Source organism: Lepeophtheirus salmonis, chromosome 11 (genome assembly GCF_016086655.4).
Source record: "Lepeophtheirus salmonis chromosome 11, UVic_Lsal_1.4, whole genome shotgun sequence".
In the NCBI taxonomy this organism is placed as follows: domain Eukaryota; kingdom Metazoa; phylum Arthropoda; class Copepoda; order Siphonostomatoida; family Caligidae; genus Lepeophtheirus; species Lepeophtheirus salmonis.
Genome location: NC_052141.2, coordinates 17,318,883 through 17,333,643, shown reverse-complemented (window position 1 = coordinate 17,333,643; position 14,761 = coordinate 17,318,883). Strand labels below are relative to the sequence as shown.

The 14,761-nt window shown below is 33.0% G+C and overlaps 2 protein-coding genes and 1 long non-coding RNA gene across 8 annotated transcripts in view; 2 read left to right on the top strand and 1 right to left on the bottom strand.

Moving 5' to 3' along the window:
• rdgB (retinal degeneration B) overlaps positions 1 to 7,138 on the top strand; it is a 74,266-nt gene extending 67,128 nt beyond the window's left edge. For all 6 annotated transcript variants that reach the window (XM_040721191.2, XM_071891713.1, XM_071891714.1 and 3 more), the window contains one exon: positions 6,210 to 7,138. In XM_040721191.2, coding sequence (XP_040577125.1) covers positions 6,210 to 6,259 — 50 coding nt within the window. In that variant the 3' untranslated portion in view covers positions 6,260 to 7,138. The remainder of the gene's footprint in view (positions 1 to 6,209) is intronic.
• LOC121125932 (venom dipeptidyl peptidase 4) overlaps positions 1 to 14,761 on the bottom strand; it is a 34,358-nt gene that overhangs the window by 4,006 nt on the left and 15,591 nt on the right. The window lies entirely within an intron of this gene.
• LOC139906571 (uncharacterized) lies at positions 11,210 to 13,248 on the top strand. The gene is made up of 3 exons (XR_011782200.1): positions 11,210 to 11,344; positions 11,458 to 12,412; positions 12,475 to 13,248. It is a non-coding gene; the product is annotated as an uncharacterized lncRNA (long non-coding RNA).

Below are 14,761 nucleotides of genomic sequence, written 5' to 3'. Positions count from 1 at the left end.
CTTTATAGTGGCTGCTTGGGACAGCATGTCAGATGAGTTTGTTATCAATAATAATATTAAACACATAATGCTTTAAAAAGAAAAAAATGAATTCTCAGCTTTGCTTGCTTTAGTAATATAACCATTAATTATGATATTCTCATTTCAAAATGCGAATGTGGGCCCCGGTAAAATTTATTCGAATTTAAAAATAGTTCATAGAGTATGTTGTTGTTGCAAGTAGAATATTTATGTCATACTGCCAAGGCATTATTTTTTAATGGTGCACCCTAATAATGGTCCACTATACGATTAGTTTAGTTTAAGTAATCAGAGAATCAAACACATTGTGAGTCAACCGATAATCACCTAGATTCCCCAGATAGAGATGACAAATCGGGATCCATAATTGGAGGATATCTTTGGCTATGATGATGATGAAAAGTTCTCTCAATATATGCTCGACAGCTTGGCTAGCCAGGGCAATTCTCATTCTAATTCCCAGAAATCAGGTGAAGAGGAATCAACACTTATAAATCTCAGACCTTTTTTGGATAAGTATTTTATTGGTTTCATCATTCAATGCCTAAAACAATAACTTTTATGTTGATTGTAAGTACAACTTCTACAATTGCAGCAACTGGAAGAGATTGAAACTCAATTCGAATCCCCGGACTTACCTCAATTGGTTCTCCAGCCTTTCTCCTCCCGGCAACAGATCAAATTCAAGAGGATCGAGAACAGAAAGACCAGGATGGGGTATGATTAGAAGGGATCAGTGCTCAAAATATCCTAGATTATGGCCTTGGTAACATAAATTGCAACCTTCGGACGCATTTTAGGTAACATATATTTTTATTTGTCAAAAAGATTTGAAAGTGTTATGATTGCGTATTTTTCCCCCTCAATTTTATGAATTACATATTTCAAAAGCCTAATTATTTACATTCCAATAGGTGTCCAGCTCATTCCTTGAATTTAGTCGTGGTCACAGATGCTAAGAAGGCCACCAACAGGAGAAACGATTTGTACTTCAACACATACAGTTCAATATCACATACAATTTTTGCAGGTTTGCAAGCGGTTTGGACAAGATACAACCACTCTTCTAAATTCTGCGATGAGGTTAAAGTAGTTTGGTGACAAGGCAGCATTTGTCCCGCCGACTCAAACTCGCTGGAACAGTCTGTACGACTCCCTGCAAATAATTATTCAGCTAAAGGAGCAGACTAATCGTCCCCGGGCAGCATATTATTTTGATATGTCCACCAAGCCAGGACAACCAAAGAAATGGTTGTCCTGGAAGAATGGTTGTCTATCTCTGGACCAAGACATTGTTAATTATCCAGCGCAAAAAATCCAATATTTGCTTGGGACATTGTCCTATTATATCGTCCCTCCTCCATCAGTTAACATGAATCAGGGAACAGTTGACCAAATGCAGGCCATTTTCAAATGCATCCATGGACTCAAAATATGAGTCAAACCGATCATGAACTCTCAAAAAGGTACTAAATAGAAGGTGAAACTTTATTGGAGAACCAAGAAGTCAAAGCATACGCTAAGAGTGGATTCTTCTATATTGAATCAAATAATGAAGGTTTTTGGCTGACAACTCTTGGGCTATATAAAGGACCCAGAAGACTTTTATTAAATATAACATTAATAATGGCCTGCATTTGATCAACTATTCCCTGATTCATGTTAACGGATAGAGGAGGAACGATATAGTAGGAAGATGGCTCAAGAAAACGTTGGATTTTTCGCCCGGAGAATGAAAAATGAACAACTAAAATACTTGTAAATATGTAGTCATCAGTAATATTGGCCTAATATTGAATTTGCTTATTTTTATAATTTTAATAATATATCAGATACCAAATATATTAAAATCCTAAAAAGGTATTATAAATATGTTATTATATCGTTTTACAATCTTATTTCAATAGTGTATGCTGTATATAGTAGGTACATATGTTGCAAAAAAAAATTTAATTTAATTTTTTTCCGTTTAAACCTGTTTTATCAAATAGATAATGGAAAAAAAAATATTTTGAATCTAAAATCATGTGTTTTTCTTCAATATTAAGGAAGTTATGACCAATTTATCACAGGAATTTTACGCCTTGTAGTGTTTATTTCATAATCTACACCAAAATCTGTGATCTAATAAAATATGATATTTCATTAAAACAACAGACCTTTCTTAAACATCAAGAGAATTCAATGAAATTTTCATGAGTTACAGAACATAATATTGTGCTAAAGATGATTTCTTTAAAAAATACCTCGAATTAAATGGTATTATATAAAATACGAGTATATATATATATATATATTCTCACACTCTCCAGAGAATTCATGATAGTTATTGAAAAAAAGGAGAAAAAACAGTAATAAAGATTGAAGTTGCTAATGCCGGGTCAAAATTGATGTACGTCGCATAACCAGATTTTTACAAAAGTTTTCAATATGCTAGATAAAAAAAAAATTAACAAGACCATTACAGCTTTTGTTTAATCCATTACACTACATTTGTGGTTTTTAAGGCTATCTTGGGATGACTTATTTTTCAGCTAATGGTGAGATTAAACGAAGAAAAAAATAAAAAATAAAACCGTGTAAAAGTTTAAGAATTTATCTACATTATATATAAATAAAGTCAAATTGATTTCCCAATTTAAGTAATGCACATCCAGTATTTCTACGGTGTTCCCAAAACACATATAGACTTCCGTGCACGCCATACCTATATAAAGGCAATAAAATAACTATTACAATGGAAATAATAACATATTTGCCTCTAATTATCCTATTTTTGTCGTCCCTAATAGATTGAAAAATAATAATTGTAAAAATTTAGCATTTTTAAGGATTTTCAATACCAATTGCTTTGATTTAATTTAAATATCATAGTTAATCATTTGCATCAAGTAGTACACAATAAATATCTTCTTTATTTTTTAGCCAATTTTATTATGAAGTTACAAAATTTATGTAAAGTTTGTCCATATTATGTTGTAAAAATATCAACTTGGAGTCCGCAAGATGGCGACTCCTTCAATTATCATACTATGTATGACGTCAGTTATTAAGTGTAGTAGGGTAGTTTGAAGTAAATTGAATCATTCAGCTATGTACCAAATTCTATATTTACATGATGTAGAAAATTGGTTAATTATAGGAATAATAGAAGATACCCCTGTATTTTTCATATTCAAATTGATGTAATTCCATATTTTTTTCTAATCAATTTATCAACTTTTTAATTGAATATATTAGATGTTAATGATTAAATGACAATTAATGGATTCTCAAACACGTAGTAGTTGTTTCAGAATAAATAATCTATAAATTACTGTTCATTAATTTAATATAGATTATAGTTAATATATTTTCATGCTTATAATCAACCTAAAAATAACGCCAATAAAGTATTAACTTGAATTAAAAATTTGTAGCATTTATTTAGTAGACATATTCCCTCAGAGCCTACAAAATGACCTCAGTGAAGACTCTCTTTAGCCATTAAAACTATTTTTTTAAAGCCTTAATAACATGTCTTTGTCTTCCCTACAAGAAAAACAGACCTCGCGTGAGCGCTATCCTCTCATATTTCTCGCTGACGTCATGATTGTTATTATTAGTTTGATATTCTATAAGACTATAACTATGATCTAGTAAATATTGTAAGTATTTATGTAATCGGTTCGTTTTGAGTGGAGGATCTGCATTTGGCTCGTGATAGGATACAATTATAAGTGATTAATAGTTATATTGCCATACACTAAAGACGAATGTCTTCGACAGAAATTACATCATCCCCCTCTGGAGATAAGGAAGAGAAGCCAAGGCCTAAGCCTTGCTGTGCTTGTCCCGAAACGCGGCGTCCCCGAGACGAGTGCATTGCAGGCAAAGGGGAAGAGAATTGTGGAGATCTTATTGAGGCTCATAAAAAGTGTATGAGAGATCTTGGATTCAAAATATGAGATCCATACCTTCACAAGAGGAAAGCGATCCTTGCTTCAATGAGAGTCGCTTCTCCATTGACTGTCTGAACAACAGCAATAACAAATCCGCGTGTACTAATGAAATCGACAATTATAAAGCCTGTAAGACATTTTGGAACACTGTGTACAGGAGTAGGCGCTCCGCTGGAATATACCCCTATTTACCTCCTCTCTCTGAAAGACCAGAATTCATTCGGGAGTATCGAAAGAGTGGAGAAATTCCTCTTAAATTAGCAAAGGACTCATCTTTTAAAAAATAAACAATATTTCATACATTTCCAAATTGTGATTCATTAAGTTAACATGTTGTAGTAACTGTAAGTAGTCTGAATAAAGTACTCTATGTAGGCGCGTTTGTAAAGTTATAAATTATAATTATATAAGTTGGTAGTCAACATAAAAACAAGCTAGAATGATTTTTCTCTTATTACTTCTGTACATTTATAACGACGAAATTATTTTTCACTTAAAGTACCCAAAACTAATTGTCACCATCATGAAGGAATAAAAGTCCTTAAAATCAAATAAAACTTCTTAACCATAGCTAGAATCTAGGGTATATTAACTAGATTTGTAAAAGGGCGGAGAATTAATGGTAAATTTTCATAGACACACGTTTCGGAACTTTCAAATGAGGAAGTTATGTAATTTCGAAATGTTCCTTATAGATTTTAAGGATAATATTTTAGCATTTTTACTGTTTCAATATTCAATCAATTAGATATTGAGCTTCTGAGTATACTGACGATCCCCCATACCAAATATATTTCAATAGTCATGGTTTTAGAAAAGGGTTCATTTTGTTGTTTCAGTTATTGTAACTATAACATAAAGTATTTGATTTTTGGAGCTGTCCCTGTTCAAATGTTAGGGGACGCAGAAGAGGGGAGGAAGGGGCTTCAATTTAATATTTAGATAGTAGCAGGATAATGAAGGGAAAGTGAGCCCAATATTCAAGGCTCACGACTTAAGGGACCACTTTTTTTTTACTAATCTTTGATTTATTTCTTTAAAAAAATATATTTTGTAACTCATTTATGCATTTCCCTTTACATGGCTCTGCCCATAAACCTTACTAGACAAAAAGTATATCGGCAATATATCATTGAGCCAGGGCGAAAACATACTATCTGGATAGAAGCTTGCGCTGAAATTTTTAATTTTCAATATTTGAGTGACTATATCTTCGCCAATGTAGTTAGGAGATTCAAATTTTGCTTTTATCATTAGCTTAATCTAGTCCCCAGATTTTCAGTTATTTTTTAATTATTATTGCCTGCTACTAACACCTACTTTATAAAGTGCATTGATCCGATTATACATTTTTGCAGGCAAAATATATTAAACACAGACCTAAACATTGCTATCTGTTTTGAACTGTATAATAAAGTTTACACTTCAATGATGAATAACATTTTATTCAACTGGGAGATGTTATATGTTGTTCTATACTGGTAGATGTAACTATTGAATTAAAATATTGTAATAATTTATTGGTTAAAAGCTAATAATACGGGTTGCACGCTACTGTAGTTAATAGTTGCAATTTCTATTAAAGAATATAAAACTGCATTGCAGATAGGATTGTTAAAGCCACATAACAGGGATTTGTATAAAAGAGCACATTGCAGTTAACATATTTTCGCTCCTGAAATATAAGAAGAACTTACTTGAGGAAAAAAAATTTATATGAAAAAAAATCTCCAACGATGACTACCCCCAAAAAAGTCATTTTTATGCTTTGCTAGTTAGTATGTTTCCGGCTCGGGTCAACAAAATATATCTCAATAGTAAAAAAAAGAGTTATTTTTAACTAAATTCCAAATATTTTTGTCTGTTCCTATTTGAGGTTGAGAGTAACAGGCAACCTACGACAAAATATAAAAGAACCAATAACATTCAACTTAAATCTAACTGGATATTATTTTTCAACTTTTTAGTCCCATTTTCTATATTTTGTTTGTTTTATATATATTCTTCACAATTAATATTTAACCAATTCTCAAAGAAAGTTTCCATGTTTGAAATTTCCCAGAATTTTGCAGCCCTAATATAAGCTCATCCTACAAATTTGAATATAAAACCGATAATAATTGACTTAAATATGTCTCTGAAATAAATGTAGAATTTCTCATTTTCTTGATTTTTGTTTAAGATTGTTTTTATCCTGAAGCAATACATATATCTAAAGTTTAATTCATTTTCTCCTCCTGTATCAAGAATGTATCGAACAATACTTCAAACTTCTTCTCGTCTTACACCACAAATAAAACTCAATCTCATGGATCCAGAATGTCCTTCCTGGTCAAATCAAAAGTATGAAGACTCTCCTTTCCAAAAAGATCCTTTCTGGGCTATATACTGGCCTGGAGGACAAGCCTTAACCAAGTACATTCTAGATCATCCTCATTTGGTCAAAGGGAAAAAAGTTCTGGACTTGGGATGTGGATGTGGAGCTACAGGGATAGGAGCGAGTTTGATGGGAGCGAAAACTGTACATATGAATGATATAGATCAAGAGGCACTACGTGCTACCCTATCCAATGCTAAGGCAAACCGAGTCTCTAATTTAAAGATATCCTCAACCAATTACCTTCAAGACGCTGAGTCGAATGAATCCTTTCATAATGAGAGTTTTGATATCATTTGTATTGGAGATATGTTTTATGATCATGAAATTGTGGATTCACTTTTGAGACTCATTAGGGATTTCAAAGGGGATGTTCTCATTGGCGATCCTGGTCGATGGGCTTTGAAAGAAGCCCGTCCAAATATGACCTGCCTTGCTAAGTATAATTTGCCCAATATTACAAAGAACGAAAACTATGGGTTTCACTATGGCTACGTCTATCAGCTCCTTCAAGAATAATTAATTAATGTTTGATCAATTCTATATGTTATAAAGATAATATTTTTTCCCCTATTTCTTATTCAAATATTTATTAGATCACTTTATCATTTATTTGATCCGAACTAAAAGATAATAATATCAAATATGATGTGTTGTTTTTGGGACTATATGAAGGGGGACTTGCCTCCCAATTTCACACTATACTCTTGTAGGAATAGAAGAAAAAGAAGAAGGTCAAAGAATATGAATAGTGTTAGCAAGGTTACTAGAAATATATTTTTTAATAAAAACTTGAGAAAAACCATAGAATCATTTATATTTAACAAGGTAATAATAATTTCTGCACATTGGAATACAGCAAGTCATGTAACATGAAAATTTTGGAGTCTTCTAAAATAATGAAAAAAGGAAGAAGATTGATTTAAAAAAGAAACAACTGAGGTCTAATAAATTCATGATTTAAATAGTTTTTCTAATTCTAACTTTAATATGGAAGAATCTCAAGTCAGACTATTGTTTTATATATCAGGAAACATAGCCTCTTTCATCATGTAGTTCTTCAAAATTAAAGATTGTGAATGCATTTACTACCTTTTTGATTTCTAAGAAATCAATAACTCATGTTGTTGAATTTTCTGGCGAAGATTGAGATCTCATTAAAACTTTTCAAGATAGTATTCATAGGGGGGGTCTTAAAACGGTTTCAGATTGATTATATTTAACAACGTTAGTCAGCTTTACAATATGTCATTCTCAATGTACCAAAACCCTACTAATTTTATTGACTTTGACAAATCCAAGACGTTGCTTTACAAAGCTATTTAACACTTTATTAGAAATGAGAGTTTCCTAACTTCCTATTTGGTAGAAATGTAGAAAACAACATCATTTTTCTAATGTCATTGCTCAAGTTGGATTTGAGTGTAAATCTAGCAAAAATCTCATAAACTAAGCTAATAGTCACATACACTCCTGTAAAAAGAGGGTCGAATTCTTCTGATAGTATTATTACTTATTTTCCCAGCCTTGCCTAAATATTACAATTCGAAAGTTTTGGTGAACTATTTCTTCTTTTTACGGTGACGACTATATTTTCATATCATCACTTTGGCTCTAATACTATCTGTTGGAGCACAAGCTCCAATCACACAATCTTTTTTTTTGGTGAAAAACATCATTTTGATGATAAATTCCACTTTGGAAAGTCATGCAAATTTTGTACGGTTATAAAACTATAATATTTGTCGTAATTGTAATTTTATATTAACATCACGTGGTGTTTCATTTAACTCTTCCATTTAGGGATAATATTTGAAATCCTGAAAAAATGTTCTTGAGAAAAAGATGATGAATTGACTTAATGTATACAACTCAAAATCAAAGTGTATATAATTTAAAGGGTTTCTTAAGTAAACTTTAAGAAAATAATAAAACTAATAATTTAAAGCTATGAATTATCCCTCCAAAAATAAAGTGTCAACTTCAGATCAGTTTTGTAAAAGATTATCTAGTAAGTTTCTTTCAAATAATTTAAAATATTATACTCTAGAAATTAAATTAAAATTATCAGTCCCTAAAATAAGAAATAAACAATTTTATTAAAATTACACACATCTAAGAATCAATTTTTAATAATGTTTTGTGATCTTGGCTCTGAATCCAACCATTTGAATATAAAATAATTCATATTTTGTTTTAGAAATCCACGTTCCTTACATGGGACATTATAAAAATAAGGCCAAACGAGATTTCAAACTACGGAGTGAAGTTTTCTTGTCATAAATATATAGGTAGTAACGATCCCTATATTTTTTTATCCCAAGATTTCGGGAGATATCCATTTTTGCCTAAAATTTTCACATATCTCTATAATATTATTCTTGAAATCAATTGTATATAATTTTTTCATATGGCATGGTCACATAATTGAAATTTAGGGATTCAAAACCAAGATCACAGAATATTATTACAAATTCCTATGAGGTCAAAATGGAAGACAGGTCCAGAAAGCGAAGAAATGGATTCATATAAAGCGAGATTATACACAAATGGAACTAATTTCAGATATACCTAAATCTCCGACCAAGCTGAGACGAAGTCCTCGTTTTATGTATTGAAATAATTATTGGTGTTGAACTCTCTTTAGAAGGGGAGATGGTGTTTCATTGTTCTTATTATCATAGTACCTTGTATGTAGTACAAACGATTAAATGAATATAGACTAATTCTTTTATATATACATACTATCAAAGTAACAAGTCTTGTTTTATTTTATAATTTTTATGGATTATTTAGTGCCACGTATATGTAATTATAATTATCAATCAAAAGTGTTTAGATTTGGATAGATCACTCGGTATTGTGAAAATCAATTTGGATACTTTATGTGGAATTTAAGACATACCAAAGGCTTAATAGGAATAATTTTTAAAAATAGATTTGAGGATAATTCGTCGAGGAATACAAATATAATTTACACTCAATTTTAAGGAAAATCATACTATCTCGCTTTTGTGTAGACGAGCCACATTTGCATGTGATGAATTAAAGCATGGAAAAAATAAAGAAGATCTTATTTTATTGCGATGAGTTGAGATACCAAAGAATGCTTGCTAGAGTTTAGAACCTATTAGTTTATTTATGGTACTTAATTTGCCCTCAATATGGCTTCTCAAATAACGTCATTCAACTTTTTATTATTTCATTGTGGCGATGAAAGTATATTACAACACAGTAAATATAATTTATGTAATTGATATTGTCGAATATTAAAGACAGTAAAACAAAACAATAACAAATGTGACCCCCTTTTGAAAGTTTTTTGAAAGCTGATACCTTAACTCAATCTTCCCCGTATCATGTACGTATGTATTGGTATTCAAAAGGCTTCAAGATCGGCGTTGATGTGCACCTGTAGGTCATGGAGATTGTGGTGTTTCCCTTGGTTGATGGCCAGCTACTTCAAGTGCATTTATATTTTCCAGCAAGAATCCACCCCGGCCACAAGGCCAAAAAAACTCAAAAGTGGTATGAAAACTACTTGGCAAATTTCTGACTCTGGTCAATGTGGTTTCCGTCATCGCCAGACTGCAACCCTCTTGACTATGGGGTATAGGGCCCATCAAGAAGAAGTTATATTTCCCCTCTTTAATATAGATTTCTTAAGGTCTGGCGTGGAGAATGAGTGGCTGGGATGGCGGGTAAATACCTAAAGTAGATCTGCAAGGGGTTCAGGCCTAGGATCCCACATGTAGAGGAATTCATTTTATTGGTATCTAAAGGACCCCAAGATCGGCTTGGACATGTAACTGCAGGTTATGAAGACAATGGCGTTTCCATGGGTGAATACCAACTTCCCAAAAACAATTATGTTTTCTTACTAGACTCTGCCCCCACCCACAAGGCAAAATAACTCAAAAGTGATCAAAGGCAACCTGGCGAATTTCTTATCTTAACAAGACTGCACCCTCTTAACTGTGGTATTTGGTGTGCCATCAAAAGGAAGTGCTTGTTTAATCTCTGATGGAAATTGGTTTTCCTTAAGGCTGCCACGGAGAAGAAGTTGCTTGGACGCCACATAAATACGTAAAGTAGACCTGTTCAGGCCTAAGATCCCACGGGAAGATGAATTCACCTTTTAAATATCGAAAGGACTGCAGATATGTACTTGGAGGTCATGAAGACAATGGCCAGTCCCAACATGAAGGCCTACTACCTTACGAGCAATTATATTTTCCAACAAGACTCCGCCCCAGCCATCACCCTAAAAAAAACTCAAAAGTGGTCTGAAGACAACTTAGGGAATTTCTGACCCTCACCACCCTGCAACCTCTTGACTATGAGATATAGGGCACTGTCAAGAGAAAAGGCTGTGTCACCATCTTTATGATTCCCTAAAGGCTGCCGTGGAGAAGGAGTGGGCTCGTAGTTTTTATATTAGGTGTATTTTTTGAGAAACTGGATAAAATTGTGCTTGGGAAAATTCTTTCACCTTTCGAAGGGATGCACTGTACAATTAATGAATGACTGTTTAACTCATGAAATGATAAATCAAGGACCCCTGTAAGTAGGACCGGGAACGTGCAAACATGAATTTAAATACACATGCAGCATGGGTATATTGAAAACAACAACAACAACAATGCAACGTGTTTGGTAAGATAATAAGTAATAACTAATAACTATTAATTACTTGGTGGACGCCATCTTTATTATGTTATGTAATTCCAATCATGCCCACTAAGTATTGTGCTCCAGGGTGTAGAACGGGCTATGCCAACGAGCCACAACAGTCTGGTGTTATGATCCATCTGTGGCCAAACAAAGAGAGAAACCCCAGTTTTGATACCGCCTAGCTGAGATCCAGTCCAACAGAAACAAATCTGAAGAAGACAGATTAAGCACCATCCAAAAGTACAAAGCTGTATTCCCTGCATTTCCACGACTCTGATTTTATCTGTGAGTCTAAAAGAAGTCAAACTCTTTACAAGGCTCTAAAGAAGAGGTAAGAAAACTGCTCACTTTTGATAGGTTCTCTAAGGATTGCCGTTTTCGCGAATGGTAATTGTTAAAAAATGTCGGGAAGATAGTATGCTTATAACTGTCCTTCTTTTACAGATACCTCAAACCAGATGTAGTATAATCCTTATGCCCCAACTACCTCTCAACTCCTAAAGCGTCATCAAGGCCAACTCAAGGTGCGACCACGTCATGTTGTGTTCAACAGTTCAATGACCTACAACAGGATCTGGAATTTGTACTCTTGATTGTCCTCTCTGTGGAAGAACTTGTGGACAAATTGGACAAGGAGACACTCCCATCAGACTTCATCCTCATCACAAAACCAAGTGTTGCCCTTTTGAAGCTATTCCATGATGATAAATTGGGCCTTCAAGTAGTAGCCATCATCCAATTTGAGACAGACATGCCATTCAATATGTACTACTCTTGCGTGTTAATTGACAAAAAGGCAGTGTCACACATCACCTTAGAAGGCAAGGTCAACACTGTGATTCAAGACATCAATTTGGCTTCCTTTCTGGTAGCAAAAGAAGAATTGAATCAAACAGAGACCTGGGAAGACATTCTCAACAAGTTCGTAAATTTTCTCAACTCCTCAGAGATTGAGCATACACAAGCTTTTAAGCTCTCTTTCATTCGTGAGTAAATGGCTCTCCTCTTCACCAAACCAACAGCTAGAATATATTCAAAGCACAAACTTGGCCTCTCTTTCTGGATATATTTTGTCGACTTTCTCATCGATTGACAAAAGCAGTAAAGCACCTGGCCTCACAACAGAGACCTTCTTAGCAACAAAGCAGACGTGCCTTGCCGTAGCAGATCTGGTAGAGTATCTTCTCCTAGATGATGACTTCTTTTATATAGAACTCCTTGGCATGTTCCAGTCTAATCCCATCGAAGGAAAGTTGGGCTGGTACAGACAACTAAGTAGAGGTATCTACTACATCAGCATGAGACAGATCCTGGAAGCAGAGAAAAAGATTCGTATTCTGAGTCATGTCAAATTCTCAGTTAAATATGATATTTGTTCATAGTATGCTTCTTTATTTAGGTATTACTTATTTTTACAATATAATAATATGATTACAATATTTTAATTTTTTAAATTTTCAGGTCTGACAACTTCAGAAATTAAAGCTCTGCTGGATGAAGACCTGGTATAAGCTGAGCTCATTTTGACCTCCAGGAACTAGCTTCCAAGGGAGAAAGTAATGCTCTCTACTTTGTTGCCGGATAAATTGGGTTTTCTTTGAAGAAGAAGATCAGCTGTACATCATGCCAAGAGTTTATGGTCATCAGAGACACACCTCCGGACCTCAATAACCTTCGATAGCCCAACCAATCAGCATGTAGACCTGAAAGAGTTCATCAACATAATGAGCAGAGGGGGGGTTCTCGACTCCATCCGACCTTCTCTACCTCTCCTGTCTTTATGCTTACTCCATGTTCTCTTACATCACAGCTACTCTTGGAGAGAAAGACAGTTTACTTGGCACCCCAAATTCTCGGTCTTCATTTGTTGCCACATTCATTGACAGAATGCAGGACAGTTTAGACTCTGAAATTAGCATCGTTGTGGGAGTAAAGTGCGCGAGGAAGGACACTCCTAGTCAGCCTTTCTTCTAACAATTTCATTCGCTTTGTTTAATGTCATGGGTAAAAATTTAAGTGCATAACTGGATGATGACTTCCGATTTTTAACAAAAAAGAGAATGGCAGCTAATAATTCAGAAGCTAATAGAAAAAAAAAGTAAAATTTCAATCAAAATCTTCCGACTTGTAGACTTTGACCAACTTTGTACTTTTTGATAGTACTTTTTTCTTTTTTATATGTTTTTAATGTTTATTTTGAGTAAAGTACTAATAAAATGCCCCTTCTATTAGAAATATATAGCCTCATTTGTATTATTTTGATGATTTTCCTTAGCAAAATACTTATAAAAACTCTTCATTTTGTAGCAAAACACTTAAAAAAAAAAAAAAAAAAGAAGAAGAAGAAGAGTAGAAGGATAAGTGGTGTGCCTCATTTGTTGCTCCTTGTCATTTGTCAATAGAGAAATGTTGGATATTTCTACAATGCATATACCATATAAATTGCAATAAACAAAATCTATATCCACGTCACGTCTTATTAAAGATACGAATGGAACGGGAAGGAAACATATTAAAAAATATCTCCTTAACACATTAATCAAAAGAACTCCTTCACGGAATAATAAATACAAATTTTTAAAATGTTTGAAATACTTTTGTGCAAAATTATAACAACGAGGGTATAAATAATTTCCTTCCACGATGCTACTTTTTCAACTACAGACAATTTGTTCTGAGCACTTCATTTCCTCCTTTTTTTAAAATCCTAAACAGTTTTTTGAACGTTGATTACTTGCAGTATAATTAAGGTCTGATCAATTCCTAACAAATGTTGAGTATTCATAAAACAAAGCTTGTCGTAATGTCTGTACAAATGTGTGGAAAAAAGTTGTACGGTTCAAGTGATCCCTGATGTATATCATATAGAGTAATGAATATCCTGAGTATGTTAGGACCAGAAATCAATGGTCCGTCAATGTATAAAAAAAAAAACAATCTATCATTAATAAAATTGAAACAAAAAAAAAAAAAAATGAAATCTTAATCAATTTTTTTTTAATTCACTACTTTTTTGTGCCTTTTTATACATGGTCCAGGCTATTATTTCATAGACATATCTGAGTAAACTGTAGGCTTTGTATTCAAATAAATAGGTGATTCCTCACAAAATTTTTCTCATTTTTTGCCACAATACGGCGCAACTCTCTATGGCTTCGTTATGATATTTAGAACATAATTAAAAATGAGTCCTTGGTAGGCAAACAAACCGAATTTTTTTGCTTTATTAATATAGATATCAACAATGATGCAAATCCGGTGTGTTTTTTAGCTGCTCTGTTAATTTGTAATTGTAAGAATAAATATAGAACTTTCTTTTCCTCAGGAGTTGTCATTATTATTTACTTGCTGAGTAGTTAACATTCTATCTTAAATAAATTCAATTACATTATTATATAAAACCGGATTGAACGTTCGTGTGGGCTCATAAAAGACCTGAGAATTTGTTGTTCATTGCAAGTCCTTGTTGGACTCAGAGTAGAATTGAGGATCGACATTGTTACCTATGTCATTGTTTATATCTTTTTCTCCTTCATTTCTTGTCACAGCTGTTTGTATCTGATCTAATGAAACGTCATGATCATTATTCTTTGTTGATTTTCAGTTGTTTTTTTTCTAACATACCCACTCTACACTGGATTTTCATCATTGGATATCAATGTAGTTATTTTTAGAGGTTTTAAATTTACATTCTTGGCTTTTTTTTTAATATTTTATTTTTTCATTTACTCAAATTATTTTTAATGTT